Source organism: Eleutherodactylus coqui, chromosome 11 (assembly GCF_035609145.1).
Source record: "Eleutherodactylus coqui strain aEleCoq1 chromosome 11, aEleCoq1.hap1, whole genome shotgun sequence".
Taxonomy (NCBI): domain Eukaryota; kingdom Metazoa; phylum Chordata; class Amphibia; order Anura; family Eleutherodactylidae; genus Eleutherodactylus; species Eleutherodactylus coqui.
This window is the reverse complement of record NC_089847.1, coordinates 54417085-54441805: the sequence shown is the minus strand read 5'-3', so window position 1 is coordinate 54441805 and position 24721 is coordinate 54417085. Positions and strand designations below refer to the sequence as shown.

Here is a 24721-nt window from a genome sequence, read left to right as displayed (position 1 = left end):
GTTATTTTGAGCTGGTTGCTGCAGTTTCGAAGGCTTCAACACTTAAGCAACATTTCTTCACTTACGTTGCTTATCATGTTTCATTACCATTGCAGAACATGCCCAAATGCCCAGCAGTTCATTTTATGTATTCTATCTGTTTCATTACTGCATTTATCTCCAGAAAGAAGCACAAATATCCAAGCACTGAACACAGGTTAACAGTTCAGGGATTGAGATCCGGAGTAACCACCCTGATGACCTTTTCTAAAACCCTTCTTTGTATTTGCACATCTATTTGTACTTTGTATTAGGTTTCATATTTTGAAAAGGGCTCAGCTGCTTTCAAGAACTTAATGTTGTTGTCTACAACTATACAGGATTGCTTTAAATTGCCTAAAGCTCCATGGATCTAACTAGTGCTGTTAGGTGACAGGGAGCTGGGTGCTGTATGTATTTTTCATACTCGCCCACTTCCTTGTTCCTGCAGTGACCACTGTAAATACCACGCTCCATCTGAAAATCTGACTGCTTTTCAGAGTTCCGTGTGTGTGTGCTCTCCCATACACTTGTATAGGACAGCAGGCGCACAGGACTCTAAAAAGCATCTGATTTTTGGCAGGTGGGCGTCGCAGAAACCAGGAAGTCGGCGGGTTTGAAAAAGCGCCCGGATCCCTGTCGCATGCCGTAACACCACCATAAAGTAATTTATACAGGTGACAGGTTCCCTTAAAGTCTGTGAAGAAATTTAAATTGGGGCTACCCATGTTTTGCTACAGGAAATCTGCATAGTAATAGGTGTTTTCTAGGATTTTAACCCCTTAGCAGCAAAGCCCATCTGCACCTTACTGACCAACTAGTCTTTTTAATCATTGCATTTCTAGAACCACTTTTTTTTTTTTTTTTAATTTTACAGTTGAAATAGCCGCTTGTTTTTTATGGGACAAGTTTGTATGTATACTGTAGATGCATACAATCTCAATATAATTATGGGGTACATATAACATTAACCTTATGAATAAATTTTTGTCTTTTTTTTTTTGTTTGCTGCATTCAAAGACCCCCCCCCCCCCAAAGGCCGATCTCACACCAACAAGTTGGATCCTGCATGCGGGAGCCCGCAGCAGAATCTGTCCTTGACTACGGCCGGAGACCCTGCGTACCTTGTCCTGTACTGCGGGTGACCGCGGACGCTCGCTGTCAGTTATATGCATGATAATACATATAAATTTTTTTTTCTCCCATCACTGGTGGCAAGGAAAAGGCAAAAGTACTTACAATAAATGCTTGCTGTTTGCTCCAGGCGCAAATTCTGCAATAGAAATCCGGTTGCGTGAGACCGGCTTAATGCTTACTTCTCTCCATTAACGGTGATGTGTGAGTGTTAACTTTATCTTTTGCAGGATGAGTTGTACTTTTAATGGTACAACTTTGTTGATCTGTATGACATTTTGACTGCTTTCTTTCTTTTCCATGGCTTGCACTGTACCGGTTAAATGTACTAACTTTTTTTTTTATGGGGGTCATCACAAAGTTAACATGTACAAAACGCATACCACAAATTTTGCTTTTTGTTTTTGCACTTAAAGGGGTTGTCCCACGCCGAAACGGGTTTTTTTTTCAATAGCCCCCCCCCGTTCGGCGCGAGACAAACCCGATGCATGTGTTGAAAAAAAAACAAAAAACTGATAGTACTTACCCGAATCCCCGCGCTCCGGTGACTTCTTACCTACCTTGCGAAGATGGCCGCCGGGATCTTCACCCTCGGTGGACCGCAGGTCTTCTGTGCGGTCCATTGCCGATTCCAGCCTCCTGATTGCCTGGAATCGGCACACGTAACGGGGCGGAGCTACGAGGAGCAGCTCTCCAGCACGAGCAGCCCCATTCAACACGGAGAAGACCGGACTGCGCAAGCGCGTCCAATCAGGCGATTAGACACTGAAAATTAGACAGCACCATGGAGACGGGGACGCCAGCAACGGAACAGGTAAGTGAATAACTTCTGTATGGCTCATGATTAATGCACAATGTACATTACAAAGTGCATTAATATGGCCATACAGAAGTGTATACCCCCAACTTTGTTTCGCGGGACAATCCCTTTAACACTTTTATCCCAATAGGGGACTTGGATGATTACCACTTTTTGATCATTTTATAATGCACTGTAATGCATTAGTATTGCAGTATATTATAAAGCCTATGAAGCTTAGCCAGGGACTGAGCCTCATAGGCCACTGTAGGTGGAAGGCCCAGAGGTCATCCCAAAGCCTCCAGTGCCAGAGCAACAGCTTGCCCAATGTTTGATACAGGAAGCCATTTCCCCATGTCAAGTCTTTACATGCTGCAGTTTGACTGACCATGGCATGTAAAGGGTTAACTGGCTGGGTTCTGCAGTTTTGCCAGTCTCCGCCATTGTAGCTGCAGCCAAACCGTCATCAGACAGCCAGACCCCCACTCCCTGCTCCCCTGGCACAATTCTCCTCTGCCAGGTTTCTGATGCAGCTCCATAAATGGGGCTGCACCTTTTTAATGGCTGCAAAAAGGTCTGAGTGGTCGTTTAAGATTGTCCAATATTAACCCCTTAACAGAAGTCGCCCATATCATATTAGTATGGCTCTAACTCGGGCATCTCTGTTGATCACATGATTTGAAGGAGCTGCAATGCTCAAGCAAGCGCTGCGTTCGCTATAGTTGACTAGGTACAGCTCTTCACTTTTATAACTGCTGTACCTGCACAGCAGCTACTGTCGTTCAATCCTAATCAAGTAAATGGAACTGCACTGCAGGACCAGGCACAGACTTTACCAAATGTAGAAAGCTATGCCTTGTAAAGGAAGAGGTTGCAGCGTTCGCTCGAGGACCACAGCCCCTTGAATCAGTTGATCAGTTCGAGAGCAATGAGTCAGACCCTCACAAATCTAAAAATTGATATTCCATCCTAAACACAAACCATCAATATTCCTGAAAACTCCTTCAATTAAAGTCATCAATTGCACAGAAATTGTGCAAAGGGAAAACTGCCTTGGAGTGGAAAAAACATTTCAGATGTAAATGGTACATAAAAGCTTTCCCTATAAAAGTAATTCAAATAAACAAGCAAAAAACTATAGAGGGGCTGCACGGTAAAATATCAATATTTGCAGATGGCACAATTATACAAGATAATCAATGCAACGAAGGACAAGGTACGGCTATAAACAGACCTAAATAAGCTGGGGGCTTGGGCAGAAAAATGGCAAATGAAGTTTAATGTTGATAAATGTAAGGTTATGTACATGGGCAGGAGTAACGGATGTCACCAATCTACACTAAATGGGGTACTGCTAGGGAAAAGTGAGATGGAAAAAGACTTGGGGGTACTAGTGGATTGTAAATTAAACTGGAGTAACCAATGCCAGTGAGCTGCTGCAAAAGCTAATAAAGTCTTGGGGTGCATTAAGAGGTATAGGGGCGAAGGACGAGAACATTATCCTCTCATTATATAAGGCACTTGTTGGGCCCCACATGGAATACTGCGTACAGTTCTGGTCACCAGTGCTCAGGAAAGATGCTACAGTGCTGGAGGGGGTTCAAAGAATGGCAACTAAACTAATACATGGAATGACTGGACTGGAATACCCAGAGAGGCTATCCAAACTGGGATTATTTACTCTATAAAAAAGACGGCTAAGGAGTGACCAAATAACTATAAATACTTGAGGGGACAATACAAGGATCTTTCCAACAATCTGTTTATACCCAGGACTGCGACAGTAACAAGAGGGCGTCCGCTACGTTTAGAAGAAAGCAGGTTTCATCACCAACACAGAAAAGGGTTCTTTATTGTAAGAGCAGTGAGACTGTGGAACTCTCTGCCTGAGGATGTGGTGATGGCAAAATCCATAGAGGAGTTTAAAAGGGGACTTGATGTTTTTCTAGAGGGGGAAGGATATTACACAATATAAATTTTAGGCGACCAGCGGGTTGTTGATCCGGGTATACAGACAGTGAGGAACTATTAGAGGTTGATCCAGGGATTAGTCTGATTGCCATTAGGGAGTCGGGAAGGAATTTTTCCCCCAAAAGGGCTAATTGGCTTCTGCCTCTTGGGGCTTTTTGTCTTCCTCTGGATCAACAACTTAGGAGGATAAACAGGCTGAACTGGATGGACATTGTCTTCATTCGGCCTTACTATGTTATTTGGGAAATGCAAAGAAGAAAAATTAACTTCCACAGGGCCATTGTAGGAAGCTTGACCAAGTTAAACCAAGGAATATGCACACAACTATAAAATGACAGCAATATACAGCTCTATAGTATCCATAATCATGTGGTCAATCAAATGTTAGAAGGGAGAATTCCCCCCCCCCCCCCCTGAATGTTGAGTGCAATAACCAGTCACCAGATCAATCCATTGTTCTAAAAATGGTACATTGCAGCAAATACTTTTTCTATAGAAGATATATTGTTGGGAGTCATTGGAATGTTACATTGAACGATAAGCAACTAAACTTATAAAAATGTGTCTGCAAACTGAGTTGTGTCATAGCTGGTAATATAGCAGGAGCCGAAACTGATACTTAAAGCGACCCTCTAGTCCTAAATGAAGATGGTCACATTGCTGCTCTGACTACCAATGCATACTAATACACAGCCTGCATCACATTGTAAAAAAACCATTTGTTTAGGCTTGACTGCTGAGTCTGATTCCTGATTTTCATTTTTCTCCTAGTTATTTTTCTATTAAGCTCTCAATAAAGCGTAAATTATTTTTTCAGGGTATTGCTTTTCCAAACACTGCTCTGCCTCTTCGTCAGAATTATATTAATTTGTGAAGCTTGTTTAGTTTAATGTTCTATATTGTCCATATGGGACCTTTTAAGGAGATGACTGCTAGTATGTAAAATATACTCCCTTAACTGACCTCCTACTGACCTCTCCATCTCAATGTGTGGCACCACCATAACTCCCAGACAGCATGCCCGCTGCCTTGGGGGTCATATTCGACTCCGATCTCTCCTTCACCCCCTACATCCAATCTCTGGCCCGACCATGTCAGCTGTACCTCAAAAACCTCACTAGAATACACCCCTTTTTTCACTGTTGCCCTCATCCACTCTCAGCTCGATTATTGCAACTGTCTGCTCATAGGCCTTCCCTGCTCCAGACTCTACCCCCTCCAAACCATCCTGAATGCGACAGCCAGGCTCTACTTCCTGTCCAGCCGCTACTCAGACGACTCTGCCCTGTGCCAGTCACCGCACTGGCTGCCCGTCAAATACAGAATACAATTTAAACTCTCTACCCTCATCCACAAAGCACTCCACAGCACTGCCCCGCCCTACATTGCTTCCCTCAAATCCATTCACCACCCAGCCCACGCCCTCCACTCTGCTAATGTAATCAGGCTGAGTGCCCCTTTAATTCGAAACTCTCATTCCTGCCTCCAAGACTTCTGAAGAGCAGCAACTGTCCTCTGGAACGCGCTACCAAAAAATATCCGGGTAATCACTGACACACTAAACTTCAGGCGCGCTCTAAAACCGCACCTCTTCAGGGAGGCATACCATATCCCCTAAACCAAACCCCTCTGTACTCCGCCTGATAACATGATCCCTGTCCCACAGACTGCAATCCCTGCTAGCCGTAATCAACCGGCACCTGCAGTCATCCCGATTCCGCCACTATACGCCCTGACCATTGTGTGTGTGTATATAGCGCATCCCTCACTCTCCACTTGGCCATACAGTGGACATCTCCAGCCCCTTTACCTTCTGTATCACCCCACTATTTGTAGTATATAAGCTCGTTGGAGCAGGACCTTCACCCCCTACGGTTTCCATCAATTGATTACTTCATGTAACCGTGGTCTTGTTTTATTTCCCCTGTATTGTAAGCGCTGCGAAATATGTTGGCGCTATATTGATGACAACATCATTATTTCAGGCTGTTGGTTTATGGTATCTACTGCATCCAGTTTGGACCCTACTGCATTTTTATTTCTATATTTTACTTGTAGTATGTATGTATTTTATCATACCACTCGTTTTTTATTGTTTCTTTCCTTCTGTTTTACCCTTTCCTAACCTGGCAATGCATATACAGTGTTGCAATTGCTTCAATTATCTTGATTATCTTCTGTAAACTAGTTTCACACTGCCTGACTGATGAAGGGATTCACCCCAAAATGCATATCCACTGGTTTTCAATTTACTTAAAGGGGTTGTCCCGCGGCAGCAAGTGGGTCTATACACTTCTGTATGGCCATATTAATGCACTTTGTAATGTACATCGTGCACTAATTATGAGCCATACAGAAGTTATAAAAAGTTTTATACTTACCTGCTCCGTTGCTGGCGTCCTCATTCCCATGGAGCCGACTAATTTTCGCCCTCCGATGGCCAAATTAGCCGCGCTTGCGCAGTCCGGGTCTTCTGCAGTCATCTATGGGGCCGCTCGTGTAGAATGCCGGCTCCCTGTAGCTCCGCCCCGTCACGTGCCGATTCCAGCCAATCAGGAGGCTGGAATCGGCAATGGACCGCACAGAAGCCCTGCGGTCCACGGAGACAGAGGATCCCGGCGGCCATCTTCAGCAGGTAAGTATGAAGACGCCGGACCGCCGGGATTCAGGTAAGCGCTGTGCGGGTTGTTTTTTTAACCCCTGCATCGGGGTTGTCTCGCGCCGAACGGGGGGGGGTTAAAAAAAAAAAAAAAAAAAAAAACATTTCGGCGCGGGACAACTCCTTTAATAAGGGAAGTTGAATGTTTTTATCCTACTGTCTTGTTACCTTCATCAGAGAGCAGCACCAAGACAGCAGGTTTTTAGCTTTCGTACAATCTGAGAGGAGGTTAAGTAGCCCTAATGTACATCAGTCATCCAGCCTTGCCGAAATTGGAGCGTTCAAATGACTATAGCCTAATGTATATGGGGGCTCTATATATACATTTTCCACATCAAAATATCAATGAAAATTATGTATTTTCCGCTTGTCCTTTTTAAACTTCCACAGGCCTCAAGGCACATGTTGCACAGCTCAGGGCATGCGCTAGAAGGCAGACCAGCCGGAGGACCTCAGAGACGACACAAGTGATCTCTGCTGCGGTTGGTGAGTGCTGGCATCTCCAGTAACTAGCTATTTACTATGAGTTATTAGTATGCTCCTCATTGCTATTGTATTGTTAACTGTTGATGTATGTGCCATCAGTAGTGCTGAATATTGAACTCTTTAATGCACTCTAAAAATATTTAAGCATCACTTTTTGCTTCTATTGTATACCAGCTAGGACATTACTTGGTTTGTGGACCGATTTTGTATAAACTAATTTACTATTTATTGGACTATTTAAATAGACTCCAATGAATCCCAACAATGTGTTCTGAAGAAACAAATCTTTGCAATGGCATAGTCGTCTTGGAATGTTAGTGATCTAATGATCTACTCCAGTTTTGGGAACTGTTCCTTGACAATTCATTTGATTGGCCATATCATTAACTTTGTATGCTATATAGCAGTATATCGCCACTATTTTATAGTGGTGAGCGTTCCTGGCAGTTTGTATTTTCTTATCCATTTCTATTCTATTTTCCAAACTTGAGCCTTTTTTCTTAGTTTTTTTGGCACTTCTATCTATTGTTTGTTCCCTGTCTTTAGCTCATGGGAGATGTGTGTTTGTTTTTTTATTTATTTATTTATTTTCTTTCTTCTTTTCTCTTCAACCCCAAAAAAAGCAGCTTTGCTTTACACTTGGTGTCTTTTCCTGTTTTTTGATCTATTGGTGAGCAACCTGTTTCCCAATTACACAGAAATCCCAGACTCCTTATTGTAAAGCTGGTCAGCCAAATGGTTGGATCTGTTGACAATCTCATGTTTATAGGAACTGACACATCATTCCCATAATATCAGCTATCAAGTGAAATGGGAATCTGACTGGTAAGATTTGAACTCCTCCACTAACGCCATAGACATGTTGGCTGGGTTTAATGTGGAGTCAGGGAAGATAATGTCAATCAACAACCATCATTGAATAACCTCATCAGACTACTTCACTCTGAAGAGCACGGTTACTGACAAGGCAAAATAAAAATAAATATAATTCATGATTCATGTATAGTGGGGTTGCGAAGGAGAGAAGACCTTTTGGGGCTGGGTGTTTTTCACCCTTTAGAGTATCAGTGGGAAGATTTCTTTCTTCTCTATTTTGCTGGTTACTATTCACAAAAGGAGTCTTGAGGTGCTTTTTTTACACCGTCCCATAATCGCTCAAATTAACAATTTATGGGCAACTGTGGGCTGGTGTACACATGGCCCCCAACTGGGCAACAAGGAAAAAGTTACTCAATAGTCTCTAGTCATTCCGTTTCAGCTTACTGAAATGGAATGACTGCGTGACGTCTTGCTCAGCATAAACTGGAGTCGCTCAATCTTTGAAAGTCTACCTGTTCGCAGTAAATGGAGGTGGGTGACAGAAGAGATCTATGGCCTGCTACATTTCCATTCTCTGACAGACCTATTGCTCTTGTGTAAAAGCACAGGAGTGACAGTCGATGGGATGCCTGTTGGGCGCCTATGTGCCCAACAGTCATCCCCTGTAAAAGTACCTTTTGTGGTTCGGCCTGACAGCAGCCTGATCTGTTATCTCACACCACTGTTGATCTGCTAACACTCCTGGTATGGATGAAGGGCAGCAGGAGATGTCTTAGCCAGATCTTCCATTCTGCATAGATGTGTACTGTACAGGTGACAATTTGAAATTCCTGGTGGTTTGGCAAACGTGGCTAGAGTTTATGAAGTTACCTGACTTTCTAAATCTGTTCTTCTGAACCCCCATAACTGGTTTGGTGTACTAGGCTTGCTCTATACCATGGATGCACACTATTGGACCGTGATCCCCCTCCCCCCACACACACACTTTAACTTTTTTTCTTCTTCTTCTTCTTCTTCTGCTTATTCTCACTTACATTCTTTCTCTTTTTATCCTCTTTTATATACTTAACATTTCAGGTTCTAGATTTCTGTTACATGTCATGTTGTAGTCTTCACTAGTAGGCTGTATTTGTAGGTCTGGTCTCTTGGACCTAAATTTCTGTTAAATCTTATAGATCTGGCTACAGCTTTATGGGATACTTTTACAATGCAGATGATATTCATTCTCCAGTACCCTGCATTTCTCCTCCTGATTCGGGCCGTAGATTGTGAAGATCCCTTTGTCTTTTATGTAACTTTTTTCTGGTCCTGCATAATCTATGTTCTTGTCTGTTCTAAATTTGTTTTAAAAGTTTATTAAATGCAGATCAAACATAATGTAATACCGTACAATAAAGAATTATTGTACATGTGCTTATGATCACAAGTTCAAGTTTACCTTTAATGGGACTAAGGGCAAGAGAATAGTGCTGTAATGGAAGCTGCACCAAAGAAACTCAGGTGAAAGTCCTATCAGGCAACAAATGGACACCCGATATCTATGGATCTTGCACTTTCATGGACATTGCACATCCTATTCTTATCTATAAAAACTATGCAAATGGACGAGAACAGGACATACCACAATTCTTTATTTTTTTACGATCCGTGTAAGAAATAGTGTATGTGTACAGCCCCTTGGGCTATAATCGGACCATAGGCTGTCCATGGAATACACAAATTGCAGGTGGCTGTGTGCCTTTTGGCTTATTTTTTTATTTATTTTTTTAAATATTAAATACCCTTACTTCATGAATCTAATAATTCAGACTTTACTAGAAGCAGCAATACCTATTGCTGTAAATTTAATATATGGAAACTGCATACTCGGTGCTCGACTTGTGTGGCATACTGCCACACTCTTAAAAGACTATTTAAAACAAAAAAAAGTCTGGTCATTAAAGCATGATTCAGAATTTCATACATGACTCCTTTACATTGTGCAACCTATTTTTGTATCTAACGAGATTAATCTGCAATGTTTTTTATTTGGATTGGGCAAATATAAAAATATATGCTTGACGTTCTATCATTATCATAATTAGTCATAATTGTTTCATTCCAGGTTCACAGATCTTTGGTCTCTTGATATGGACAATATTCAGCATAGTCATGATTGTCCTAGGTAATATTTTTCCATAGCTGATAAAACCTAATAAACGTAATGCTGTAATTTTCTTACTAAATTCTCCTATATATGCAGGGTCCTTATTCATCCATGATTGTGCAACTGAGCCCAAAATTCCCATGTATCTCATCGTGGCTGGTATTGTTCATTTATTTGGAGTTGTGCTGGTAATACTGAAGATTGTGGATGTGAAACGGACATTTGGCCTAGAAGGAATTGTAGGCCTCACTTCATTCTGTTGGTTTATAGCAGGTAAAGTAAAAAATGCATTCATTTTGTGATGTAAAAGGAGTTTCACTTAAAATAAATAGTATTTTAAGTGAAATACGTATGGTATACGAATAAATCACAGACTGAACATGAGTCAACAGTGTGATGCAGCAGCAAAAAAAAAAGCAAACACAATTCTGGGATGTATTAAGAGAAGCATAGAGTCTAGATCACGTGAGGTAATTATTCCCCTCTACTCATACTTGGTCAGACCTCATCTGAAATACTATGTCCAGTTCTGGGCACTACAATTTAAAAAAGACATTTAACAAACTGGAGCAAATTCAGAGAAAGGCTAACAGAATGGTGAGCAGTCGGCAAACCATGACCTATGAGGAATGATTTAAAGTATTTGGGAATGTTTAGCTTACAAAAATGAAGACTGAGAGGAGACTTAATAGCTGTCTACAAATATTTGAAGGGCTATCACAGTGCAGAGGGATGAGCCCTATTCTCATTTGCACAAGAAAGGACTAGAAGCAATGGGATGAAGCAAAGGGAAGGAACTCAAATTAGATATTAGAAAAAACTTTCAAACAGTGAGGGTGATCAATGAGTGGAACAGGTTACCAGAGGAGGTGGTGTTCTCCTTCAATGTAAGTGTTCAACAGAGGCTGGACAAGACCTCTGTCTGGGATTTAGTGATCCTGCATTGAGCAAGGGGTTGGACCAGATGACCCTGGAGGTCCCTTTCAACTCTACCATTCTATGATTCTAACAGTGGAATTATATATATATATATAGTCATAAGTGTTCCTCGCTCTTAAATCCTAAAGACTTCCCACCCTCTTTCTGCTGTTAGGCACACATTTTTCCAGCCCAGGACATGTGTAAGCTAAACGTTAATTACTCCACCCAATATGGCTATTTGATAAAAATAAAAAATAGGGATACGTTTATTAATGGAGATGTATATCTGTCGCTGATCACTTGAATGGCTACTTTTTGTTTATCATTTTGAAAAACTGCTTCTGAAAATCATTATCTGTTTGGGCTTGGTAGTACCGTATATACCGGCGTATAAGACGACTTTTGAACCCCGAAAAATCTGCTCTGCAGTCGGGGGTCGTCTTATGCGCCGGTAATACAAAAAAAAAAAAGTGTAAAAAAAAAAAAATTTATTACTCACCTCCCACGGCGTTCTGTCGCGCTCCGGCAGGATGTCGCTCGCTCCTCGTCCCCGGCGCAGCATAGCTTTCTGAATGCGGGGCTTGAAATCCCCGCTTCCAGAAAGCTAATACACACGCCGGCAGCCATGACATCATTGAATGGCTGTGATTGGCTAAAGCACACGTGGCTTCAGCCAATCACACTATTCAATGACATCATTGAATGGCTGTGATTGGCTGAAGGCGCACGTGTTAGCAATCACACCCATTCAATGATGTCATTGAATAGTGTGATTGGCTGAAGCCACGTGTGCTTTAGCCAATCACAGCCATTCAATGATGTCATGGCTGCCGGCGTGTGTATTAGCTTTCTGGAAGCGGGGATTTCAAGCCCCGCATTCAGAAAGCTATGCTGCGCCGGGGACGAGGAGCGAGCGATAGCCTGCCGGAGCGAGCGACAGCCTGCCGGAGCGAGCGACAGCCTGCCGGAGCGAGCGACAGCCTGCCGGAGCGCGACAGAACGCCGGGGGAGGTGAGTAATGAATTTTTTTTTTTTTCTCCACTGTATACCGGCGTATAAGGTGACAGTTGGGGGGTCGTCTTATACGCCCCGTCGCCTTATACGCCGGTATATACGGTACTTCTATTTGTAAGGGCTCAGATCTAGTGTTTTTAGAGGCTAATGTTTAACCTCTTAAAACTCCAGGGAGTACATTTACATCATGGAGTTTAGAGGCTTGTATGGAGGCAGATCGGCGGTTGATACTGCTCCATACAATGCGGGTGCCGCCTGTTTCTTATAGCTGCTACCCGCCTGCAACGGCTCTGATCGGAGTTAACCCATTAAATGCTGCAATTCTGACAACTGCATATAGATGTCCCTGATTGATGATTGGGGACCATTCAGTTGCTATGGCAGATGGGGTCCTTCTGAAAGCCCCCCAGGGCTGCCATTGCAGGCTGGCTGACAAGCAATGCCTGTGGTGTCTTGATTGCTTGTAAGACTGCGGTATATTGTAATAGGGTATTACATCATACTGCAGGAGTGCTCAAACCATCATACGTTCATGTCTCCCATGGGTTAGAAAAATTGTGTGTGTGCGTGTTTGCCTCTGCCACACCAGTTTTCAAGAAAAAATGTACCAAAAAGCGATCAAAAAGTCATATGTACTCTAAAAATGGTACCAATAGAAACCTACAGGATTTTCCACAAGAAAATGAGCCCTCACATAGCTGTCGACCATAAAATAAAGTTGCGACTGTCAAAAGATGGCAGTGGATAATAATTGGAAAAAGATGTTCTTAAAAGTAGTACAACAAAAAAAAAACTATATTCTAAGAGTCAGTGCAATCACTATGCACCAAAAATGACAGAACTATAAATTTTTAGTATCTGTGTATACACTGTAAAAATAATTTTCACTGCCTGATATTGCACTCACCTGTGTGAAATGTAGCCTTTTAGTGGTTAAAGTCGAATAAGGCAATGCACCAGGTGACGTCCACCCCAGAGTTCAAGTGGTTTTCCCAGAATAACAAGTTTTCACCTATCCGTAGGATAGTGGATAACTTGCTGACTGGTGGGAGTCTCACTGCTGAGACTTGGGCCAATCCTGAACAGGAATCAGGAAGGATTTTTTTTCCCCCTTTTAAATGGTGAAAGTTGGCTCCTACCTCCATTTATATTTTTTTTTTTGCCTTCCCATTGATCAGCATGGGGTGGGCGGTTAATAGGCTGAACTGGATGGACATATGTCTTTTTTTTTTCAGCCTTACATAATGTTACTATTTCACTCCACTTAGAATTTTTTAAGTGTTTTACTCACTTGCACTGTAGTTTCCAATCACCACTGCTGGTACACAAGGTCCTGAGGTAGCCAAGGCACACATGTGAGGTCTTCTGTCTGTGCTAAGCTCAATGCATGGCTTCCTCTGCCCCTAATAACTTTTAGCTCTGCCTTGTTTTACCTCCTTAGAAGCACAAACTCAGTCCAACATCCTCCTCATTTTAGATACTGTATTCCACATCGTCCTGGTGAGTCAAGCAGTAAGTGTCAGCATAGAGTATGGACTCGCTGAGTTGTTGCCCACCAGAGTGATTGATAAGGGGAAGGGATGTTGCGTATGACCCTGACTGATACCGCTTCTTTAGGGGCTGTAGATCAGGCCCTACTGAACTCGTATCTGTCTCTACAAAAGCAGCTGTTCTGGGCTACGGTTTTTTAATGGGTTCATCTGCCCTCTATATGATTATATATAATGAAAATTAGGTATGTTTACATGTGGCAGACTTGCTGCAGTTTTACAGCAGCTAAAAAAAATCTGTAGTTCATCTACACCAAAACCTTTTACAATAATGAGCAAAGGGTTACCTGACACTCTCCATAGGGGACCACTGATATTTTAAATGTTGCATTGCATTACATAATTCTTTGCATTATATTGTTCTTCTTAAACCAACAGTCCTAAACTTGCCCCACTTCATAGAGGCTGCATCCTTTCACTAGGAACACCAGACGTTGTAGACGTCTCACACCCAGGCTTGTTCGGCTATGACAGCTCCTCTCGAACTTTCACGTTAGACTAAGTGGCCTGCTTTGACAGTACACTCTACATGTACATATTAGGGGAACACAAGTGAAAGTATGAAATGCCTCTTCTGACTAACTAAACCTTCTCATAGTAGTAATCTGTACTAGATTCTCGAAGGTGTACAGCATAACAACTTCATGGTCTCAGGCACTGTATCTGCCAAAAAGTAAACCATACATTTTGGAGTCCGGCGCCATTGCAGACTCTATGCACCATAGGTCCATCTCTATTGTAGTATTTCTGCATCACATACACTATAACCTGAGCATATCGCTGCTACTCAAAGTGCCTTATCCTCCAGTACAATCTATTGCATGTTTTCACACTGCATCCCTTCACAGGAACATTGCACAACATTCCCATTATATTAACACTGCGTCATCACTATTTCATGTGTGTCAGTTCCTGGGGAAGGGATCCTCTCTTTTTTTTCATGCTGACTGTCTTTTTCAGCCCTCTGGTCATCAGAGCACTCTGTGTCCTCAATCTCAGCCCTCAAGTCATCAGGGCTGTTTCAGTGTTCGCCTCTTGCACTGCTCCCCCAGGATGGCGAGAGTGCTCTGGTCACTGCTCTAACACTGCTGCCACAACATCTCTGTGGTCTGTCTGATGCATCTCCCACACTTCTGTGTGCTACTACACAGCACACACTACTGTTCAGGGGAACAATATTTTTACTCCCATTGACTGACTTTAATGGGAGTCTGATTTGGCCATCCCGATTTTGTTTTCATGAGATCGACCCAATACCGACACTAGTGATGAGCAATTAGTGGAATAATCAGTTAGTCAGGAGAGCCGGCGGGTCCTCTTTAATTTATTATATATTCTGGGTGTGTCTGATCAGTATTGTATTCTCTTGCATAGTCTGCAGCATAATACCTCAATAGTCCTGAAGCAGAAGAGTAATTCCCGTCCAACTACTACATCTACCAGAATACGACCAAGTAGACCAGGCCCAGTTTTCTGCAGGCATTGCCAGAAGAGGGCATGCAGAAAGACTGTTGGCAGTTAAATGGATATCCCCTGAGGCCAAGGACTGTCCCTCTGAGAACCATCTGGGGATTTCAGGACCTACTCTTGTTTTCCCTAAGTATGTGGGACCCTGCCCAGCGATTATCATCCAACTCGATGGCATAACTTTTCCAACGCTACTGGATACAGGATCTCAGGTGACCACCATACGCAAAGCTATATTTCAGGAGTATTGGTCCCTAGAAGAATTAGTACAACCTCCTGAACAGGTTATGAATGGCGTTGCTACTAATGGACAAAACGTTCCCTTAGGAGGCTACGGTGATGACCGGGAATGCTAAACTGCCCTATCAAGGGGATCTTGGTCATAGATGTAGCAGAGAGAAATGCTTCAGCTGTCCTTGCTAAGGAGAAATGATGGAAGCCTTAGGAAATTCCATTCCTTCTGTGTTACAAGCCCAGCAACGAGTCTTAAATCGGGCTATAAAAGTCTTGTCCGCCCACTAGAAGTTCACTAATGATAACGCTCAAGTAGGACATTCAAGAATAAAAGATGTGAGACGATTAACTTTAAAACTTTAAAACTATAATCTGGTGTCAAACTTGACCAGGTGTCAAGGAAGGGATTACCAAGCCCTGGTAGAGCTGCTTCAATTGGAAGAACATCCAGGTATTATGGCAGCCCGGAGTGTAGTGAACATCTCAAGAGGAAGAGTGCCTGTCTACCTACTTAATATAGGAGAGTCTGTGGCACAGTTGAAGAAATATTACGCAGTGGCACACATCTCACTATTACATAGACTATATCATCACCCTCTCTGGAGCAGAGGTTCAACATAGTACACAGTCTTGACCACAAATATACCCAACCTAAGACACCTTAGTGGTCTGAATTACAAATAGGCTGACACCCCTGCTACCAAGAAAGGAGTAGTCAGAGTGGCTCAGAAATTTCATCAAGCCTTCAGTAAAAACCCGTTAGACTTTGGCCAAACTGAAAGTGTCTGTCACTATATCCTAACAGGATTCCATCCACCAATTAGAGAAAGATGCAGACCCATACCACCAGCCACGTATCTACCTGTAAAGAAACTAGTGAAAGAAATGAGACCCCAAGGTGATGCAGGAGAGCCACAGCCCGTGGGCAGCCCCACTGGTACTGGTGAAGAAAAAGATGAAAGTATTCGATTTTTGTGTGGATTATAGAAAATTGAACAACATCACACATTAAGATTCATATCCTTTGCCCCGAATCAAAGAATTCCTCACTGCTGTGGGGTCAGAAGCTTGTTTCTCCACCCTAGATTTGACTAATGGCTACTAGTAAGTACCCATTGCTCAAGAGGACAAAGAGAAAACCGCTTTTACTACCTCAATGGGGCTATAAGAGTTCAATTCTCTGCCCTTTGCCTATGTAATGCTTCTGGCACTTTTCAAATACTCATGGAAAGATGCTTTGGGCATAAGAATTTTGAAACTGTGCTGCTATATCTTGACGATATCATTGTATATGCCAAGACTTATGACTACAATCTGAAACGCCTGACTGAAGTGTTCGAAATACTAGTTTGCCATCACTTAAAGGTGAAGCCATCCAAATGTCATCTGTAACAAGTGCAAGTACGATACTTGCGGCACGTCGTGATCCAGAGAAGATTGCAGCAGTACAAGAATGGGCAATACCCAAAACTGTTAAACAAGTGAGTTTTTTTTTTTTTGTTTTTGTTTTAAGGATTCGCAGGATAGTACCGAAGTTGTAGCCCCCAATTTTTCCAGAATTGCTGAACCATTGCACAAACTGATCTGGGGAACGTCAAAACAAAACTGCAGAAAAACAATCTACTCACATGGAAGAAAGAACAAGAAGCTTTTGAAATCCTGAAAAACAAGTTAATATTCCCTCCTGTCCTGGGATATCCGGATTACAACAAACGAGTATATACTGATGTGAGTAAGCGAGGATTGGATGCAGTATTAATTCCAGTCCAAACCGATCAGGAGAGGGTAATATATTTTGCAAGCTATTCTTTGAAAGGAGCCAAAAGAAACGCCCAGAGCTGCAGCTTATTTAAATTGGAACTCTTTGAACTTCTCCATTACAGCCCATACAAGTGCTAAGACTACTTGATTGCATGCACATTTCAAGTCAGCAAAATTGGGAGCTCTTGAACAGAGATGGGCTTCACGGCTAGCCAACTTCAACTTTAATAACGCCAATGCTGATGCATTATCCAGACAACTTCCATCAATAGATTACTCCATGGAAGAAGATCAATGGGAGGAGATAGAGATGCCTGACTTAGGATGACATTCTGTTTTATACATTGTAGCAACCAAACTGCCGGTGCTAATGAAGACAAACCTGTGGAAGGAAAACAGTGGATTGATCTTCAAACTGAAAGTCGCACCTAAGAAGAACCTGGTCTGTTCTTGACCCATGGTACTGTACCTATCAGAGTGAGAAACGGGAAAACTGATCCAGAGTTTCACCGGCTGTCGCAGCAAAGAGACTCTTTTGTAAAGAGGTCTACTGTACAGAGTAACCATAGACTCTATCACCTATTTGAAGATGCACCAAATACTCGGTACAAAATGTGCATCTCTTTGTGGAATAACAGCGTACTATTAACAATCTGGGCACTTTGGAGTGCACAAAACAGAATACGATCTGGAGAAGATTCTACTTGGTAGGAATGAGAAGAGCTGTAAAGACATGGTGTCTAGGGTGCCAAAGGAGAAACAGCAAAGCTAACGAAAAAGCTCCTATACACTCAATAGTGACAAAGAAACCATTAGAGCTGCTTCCCCTTGACTACTTTATGATTGAGCTGTGTAAGAGTGGCCATACCTACTTTCTTACCATGTTGGACTACTACATCAAGTTCACAGTAGCCATTCCTGTAAAGAGTTAACTGCCAAAACAGCAGCCAAAACGCTTTGAAAATGCATCTTTTGCCTTATGGAACACCAGAAAAGATACTCATCGATCAAGGAACATCATCTGAGTCAACTGTTTCAAGAATTGTGTAAAACTGTATCAATGCACCAAGATCCGAACGACAGCATATGATCCTCAGGGAAGTGGGAGTCTGTGAGAAAATGAACCAGACTATACAAAATCTATGTACCATACCAACCTTCAAGAGGAATTGGCCAGGTTTACTACCTGAATTGATTTTATGTATAAAACACCATCCATTGCTCAATGGGATACACTCCTTATCTCATGTTTGGTCGACAAGGGTAATTGCTTGCTGATCTGTCAATGGGAGTACAAGTGTCTAAAGATCCAAATCCTTCACCCACTTGAGAATGGATTCACAAGATGCAAAGACATCTAAAAACAGCACAAGAAATTGAAGACCGTTGCACGGGGCAAGGTGATAAGAAGCAAGATTTTAACTTGCAAGCCAAAGCTGAATCCCTAACAAAAGGAACAAAAATATGGCTAAAAACATTGAACAGGAAAGCTAGATGACCGATGACAAGCAGTGCCTTACACCATATTAGGATAACACTTTCCAGAAAAAGTATCTTATTGCTCAAGACAGAGTTCCAAAATTGGTTCACCGAAACAGGCTAAAACTAGAGTAGGGTTCGGTAGATGCATCAAAAAAAGGTGAAACTATGCCAAACCCAGTGAAGAGAACTTAGTACAAGGAACTTTGGTGAATTTGACATAAGTACCATGTTAGGGGTGGTTTTAAGTCCTGCAATGACTTTGTTTGGACCACGCCTATTGGATTATGTCCCAACAGTATCTGTTGATTTACCCAATGTGACTGAAACTCCAGTATCAACAATGTATGTTTCCTAATATACAAAGTTCGAGCAAAGACTCAGAAAATGAGGCTGTCAACATCCCCAGATGCTCACAAAGCAATAACTTTGGAAAGCCTCCAATTCACTTTGAGGAGGAGGACTACTAAAGAACCAGAAGCCATGTAAGAGACTTCAACCTTTTTATTATTTAGTTAAATTATTCAAGCGTTCCTTTAAAAAGTTGAAAGCTCTTCAATCAAGTTTTTTTTTGTGCCTTTTTAAAAAGACCATTCCAAGTAACGTTTTATAGTAACATTTAAAGTTTTAGCACCCTGGGGAACTATTCAGAGATTTGTTAACCCCCGTTTATAGTTCCTGTTTTTTCATAAGCCTATCTCAAGAGTTGCTATAGCCGGCACAAGCAAGATGTTGTAAACTCTGTGGCCCCAAGTTGTGCCTGGGAAGCATACCCTTAGCTAGTGGTAGCATTGCTGTTTCCCGGGGTTCTTAGATAGAATTCCCAAAACCTAGTTAGGTTTTGTTGTTCCAACTACAACTAGGACAAAGGCTCTAAAGAAACCTGCGTCTGAACAAAGTATAAAGATTGTAATGTTTGATTTGTGTGCCTGTATAAGCCCATTTTTTGCTCTTACCAGCTGGATCGTATCAAAAATGTCTATGCTAAATGTTTAATCATAATGATGATTTATATGAAACTTCGGAAATGTACTATTTGTTGACTATGGGAAGAATACGTGTAGGGTCCCATATCTCTTTTGAAGTAGGTGGTTTTGCCCCTCTTCAAATCCCTTGCTAGATTCTAGTCAACTTTAATATTCCAGGCATTTTGTCCCTTTTCTCCAGCCCTCCACCTGCTCCATCCTCAAAAAAAAACAAAAAAAACGGAGGTTGGCTGTTCTCAAACAAAGGGGAGATGTAGTGGCCTAAGCGGCACTATATAGCTCTGTTTAGCTGTGGGGACCGGTAATCTAATCGGCCCTAGGGGTTTAATCTGAGTCATTTTAAACAGCTGATGCAGGTAACCTAGCAACCAGTTAGGTTGTTTTTATGCAGCTGCACAGGATAGGAAAAAATGGCTAGAGACTAGATGATGCAGATAGCCTAGCAACCAAATAGGTTGTGATTTAGCTGCAGACAGACTGGTTAGGAGACAGAGGTGATAAATAGCTAGACACAACAAGCGCAGTAGAGTGAAGCTAAAGAGGAAGAGAAGGAAAGAAGTGGGAGAGGAGTGGGACAGAAGAATCGGTGAGTAAAGGAGGGTCAGCTGTGAAAGTGAGTAGAGTACAGGAGAGATGAGAGCTGAGAGAGGGAGATAAAGATATGTAAATATGAAGAGAGATGGAGAAAAGAAATCCAAAGTAAGCTCCCAGTATATAAATGTGTTTAGACACAAGTATCTTCATTACTGCAAAGTGTATATGGCTTGTTACTCGCTGTTTGTTGAAGAGAATTGCCTCATCTCCCTTCCTAATTGAATAACACCGTTTACATAAATAAAATCTCGGTATTTGTATAGCGCCAGCTTATTCCGCAGCGCTTTCAGGTAATTATTACTTATTACCCCCACCCCCCACCAAGCTGAGTTCTCATTTTACAGACCTCGAAGGATGGAAGGCCTCGAGCTGGCTACCTGAATCACCAGGGGAATTAACTTGCAACCTTTCAGGTCGTAGGCGAGAGCTTAGCACAAGTTAAGCAAAATATCTGGCTCTGTGTATTTTTCAGCACCTCACTACTACAAATCATGCCCAAGGGCATTGGCGTCACGAACTGAAGAAGAAAACCAATCCTAATTAATAAGCCCACTATATAGAGCCAGAGGAGCTGAGCAGATCGCTGTATAAAGCTTCATGGGGAAAATATTCAGTATGCCTTGAAATCTCTGCCCATTCTGGATTTAGTATAGTCCAGTGCATTGTCCTAACTAGTAAATGACATCCTTCCTTATATGACTATGCATTCAAAGATGGCTGTCGGTCATTAATTGGGACCACCCGCTGGACTCTAAGTGCAGAATGGGTAGAGATTTGAGTTTTACTAGCTATACTGAAAGTTTTATGGGAAAATTAATCACTTAATCTGCTCAACCCCTCTTCTATAACTTGCTGCCAGTAGTTTGGACTTTGTTTTCCACGTTGCAAACTCTCTTTATCAACATCACTCCTGCAGCCCATGACTGACTGACTAACACATTCATGTATGTGACCACAGTAAACTTGAAGGAAAACTCTTCCCGAGTCATTATAAAAATGCAATGACTGTACCGTTTTTAATAAGTTGCTTGTGAAACCAAATATCTCCAAATATAATGTATAAGGTGTCATCCTGCATCTAACGAGTGCTGCTTTTTATTATAGGAAGCGTCTGGGTGTTTGCTATCTATCAAGATGATTCCAAAGACTGCAATAGTATTGTCTACAACTTTGCCTTTGGAGTCCTTATTCTTCAATATGTTATTCTAGCCTTTATAGCCACCTTTATCTGCATGAGCTCATGTTGGGCAGTTTTCCTGGTAAGTGTTTTATCTCTAAAATCAACAATAATTTAAATATCTTGCTCTTTTAAGGACAGTCACAAGAATGTGTAAAAACTAATCGGTTTCATTTGCAAAATACACATGTCTTTTTATCCATGTGCAGTTTCATATGTTATCCATGTCCATTTAACTTATGCATTACTGTATTTTCTCCTCCACCTCCCCCCCCCCCCCTTTATTTGCACTTCTCTGAAACAGATTCATACATACAGATACAGACTGCACATGGACAAAAACAAAGTGCTGTGTGTTCTTTAGATTTATTTTTTCACATGGATCACAAAAGTAAACCCTGTGGTGTGATCTGGCACACTGAATACTATAAATCTACTCCACATACAGGGCTTAAATGCATTTATAAGTCTGCCTTCACACATGCGAGAAAATATGAAGATTTGTGCGTTATGAGACACACAAATATCAACCCCGTTCATTTTAAATGGGTCATACACATGAGCGATGGTTTCCAGCATAGCACCGCAGTGTGGTTATCAAATTGCAGCATGTTCTATCTTTCTGCATACTATTGCGTAGCAGCGCCTATTGTCCTTAATAGGGCCAGCGGCAGCGTCATGAGGTCTCCCATTGAAAACAGCCGATGGCTTTTTCCCCGCAATGATGCAAGACTCTTTTTGACGTGAGAACATCTCGCATTTGCAGGAAATTCACGTGTTGGCGAGGGCAATATGGGAGCTGCTTTTTTGGCCCCATATCGCGCTTGCCAGTATGAAGTTAGTCTAACAGTGTTCTGTGCCAACATTATATATACACAAAAACCATTACAAACAGAAAATAAGAAACCATATATCTTTATACTCAAAATTCATAAAATCTTGTTATTTGTATAGCACCAACTCATTCCGCAGCGCTTTCAGGTAATTATTTATTACGCACACCAAGCTGGATTCTCATACAGGAAGGACCGCAAATCATGACAAATGCTGTGTTACAGGGTCACATTATACCGGTTTTTGTTTTTCGTTTTTTTTTTTTTTTATTTATTTTTTGGCCTGTAAGACTCATCCCAAGTTTAGACCACAAAAGCTAGGAAAAATATTTCATGCAAATTAATGGCACCTGTCACCTTCCAACAGCACCATAAAGGAAGTTTACTTTCTGGAGAGGTGACAGGATAGCCTGTTTGTTTTCTTGTTTATACTCCTTTGCTTTCCCGCACTGTCACCTGGTAAAATTTGATCACTTGGAGTATAAAAAAAACAAAGGCCCTAATTGCACTAAAACTTAGTTTTATGGTGCTTCGTTTTTAATTATATAAACTAGGTTCGTTAGGGCCCCCTCATCTGTATTGTGGCATTATATTCCATACACTTTGTAGCTTGTACAGAGTAATAGAGTCATGTAATAGACTCTGTATAACATAGTATATTTAGCGCTCGGTCACATGAGCGGTGTTTGTTGCACACCCATGTGCACAAAAAAAAAATGCCCTCCACGGATCTGCCAAATGCAAGTGACCAAAGCTCCGTGTACTGTGATGCTATCCCATTGCTTTCAATGGGGCTGGAGCTGCTACCTCCCCATTGAAAGCAATGGGATGAAGGAAACCCCCGCAGGAATTTTTCAGGGAAGGGCTTGAAATAAGCCCTTCCCTGAAAATAAGCCCTGGCTGCTTTCAAGAATAAAAAAAATATATAGCAGCACTGTCTGGCTTTGGCGCTTCTTTTCCCTGGCATTCCGGCAATCTTCTGTAGCATTTCTTCTGGCTGGGGATTTAAAAATCCCCGCCCCCTGAAAGCGCTGCTTCTGATTTGGCTAAGGGCTTGGCCAAATCAGAAGCAGCGCTCAGCCATTCATTGAATTCAATGGGAGACTATCGTGATCTTCTGCCAAAGCCATGGCAGGGGATTTTTATTTATTTATTTTTTTGTCCTCGCTGCAGTCCCCTCATCACTGAACACTGTGACAGTGCTGTTACAGTGTTCAGTGATGAGGGGACTCCCTGTAACCTCACACGATGTTACATGGAGCACAGATCTTACCACTGCATGCATGTCCTATCTTTTGTGCCTGTAAGAAAGAAGGGAAAAAAAAAAACGTGAACAATTCTTAGGAAACCAATGGTTCTAATAGACAACTTTTTTTCTACGCACATAGGTGCACAAAAAAAATCACTTTCTTGCCGCGGCCTTATTGGTATACTTATGGCATTTATTATAACATTGATAGAATGTACAGAGCAGACCTGTGAAATCCCATCACAATTGCATTCCCCTTCTCAAGTGATAATTTTCATGCTGTCTGCCCAGCACATTGGATGACCTTTGTGTCCATGCTAAAAGGTGGAGATGCCTTTTAAGTTCAAAATTCATTTCTCCTTAAAAGCAAAGTGCAAATAATGTTGCCCTGGCTGTGGCAGAAGAATATAGTGACAAACTGATCTATCCCTTATAAAGATCCGTGCAGTTCTAGAATACTCTACATTTGTAAGTGTGCAGCGCCTTGAAGGAGTCCAATGCAGCTCATTAATATTCATGTATGCCTTGTTTAAAAAAATAGTTATTAAAGCACCATATTGAAGATAAGAAATGTCATATTTAACTATGTGCTGCAGCCATTGCCAAATACTTGATCCTAAATTGCTGACTTTTTTGTTTTAACCTCTACCACTAAAGTCCTCAATATCTCTTTATCCTCCCATTTTATTGTATGACGAGTCACATGTTGAATAATTTTCTAGATGCTACATGTATGAAGAAAACTAGAATTTTTTTTTTTCTTTTTATATTTACATTCAGGCTACAACAAGTACAGAAAATGATGAAAATGTCCGTTTGCTAATAAAATGATCCTGAGATATAAAGAATGAAATACTTGCACTTCTATAGAATATAACACGAGCACATTCTCTCTTATTGTAATTCACTGAAATAAAAGCCATTTTTCTCTCTCATTGTAATTCACTGAAATAAAAGCCATTTTGAATATATTTGTTTTCTGGTTATCACTCCATACCTTTAACTACATGGTTCTACTATCATATTAGTGTATTTTCACACAAAATCTTGCTTGGCGATACGCAGAAAATAAAACCCATTGACTTTCAATGGGTTAGTTCACAAGTGCATTTTGGTAGTGCAAAAAATGCGCAGCGCGCTATATTTTCCTGTGCTAATGCACAGGAAAAGTATACTTCTTGAACTCCTCAAACTAATTGGCCATTTCAGTGGCTGAGCGTATGGGTGTGGTGTTTTGTTTTTATTGCGCACAATTTGTCAGCATAACAGTGCAGTAAAATACAAAGAAACGCATGCAAAAATGCAACAAACCTTCCACAAAAATACTTTGCAAATATGCAAACACTTGTGTGACACAGGCCTAAAGCTGGTTTCACACGAGCGTCGATCGTGTGATTTTTCTCGCAATGCGACAGTGCTACAAA

The 24721-nt window shown here is 41.6% G+C and overlaps 1 protein-coding gene across 1 annotated transcript; it reads left to right on the top strand.

The window, feature by feature from the left end:
- The first annotated feature begins 575 nt into the window (after positions 1-575).
- Positions 576-24152, top strand: LOC136582591 (transmembrane protein 272-like). The gene is made up of 6 exons (XM_066583757.1): positions 576-695; positions 6972-7067; positions 9991-10050; positions 10129-10305; positions 21143-21297; positions 24078-24152. The coding sequence occupies exons 3-6, from the start codon at positions 10038-10040 to the stop codon at positions 24126-24128; spliced, it is 396 nt and encodes a 131-aa protein (XP_066439854.1). The 5' UTR covers positions 576-695; positions 6972-7067; positions 9991-10037; the 3' UTR covers positions 24129-24152.
- Positions 24153-24721: the final 569 nt, after the last annotated feature.

Bases quoted from the DNA above. Each gene is read 5' to 3' on its own strand.
- LOC136582591 (XM_066583757.1), top strand. The intron at 10,306-21,142 runs GTAAAGTAAAAA...TTTTTATTATAG, and splicing joins ATTCTGTTGGTTTATAGCAG to GAAGCGTCTGGGTGTTTGCT. The intron at 21,298-24,077 runs GTAAGTGTTTTA...ATTTACATTCAG, and splicing joins CATGTTGGGCAGTTTTCCTG to GCTACAACAAGTACAGAAAA.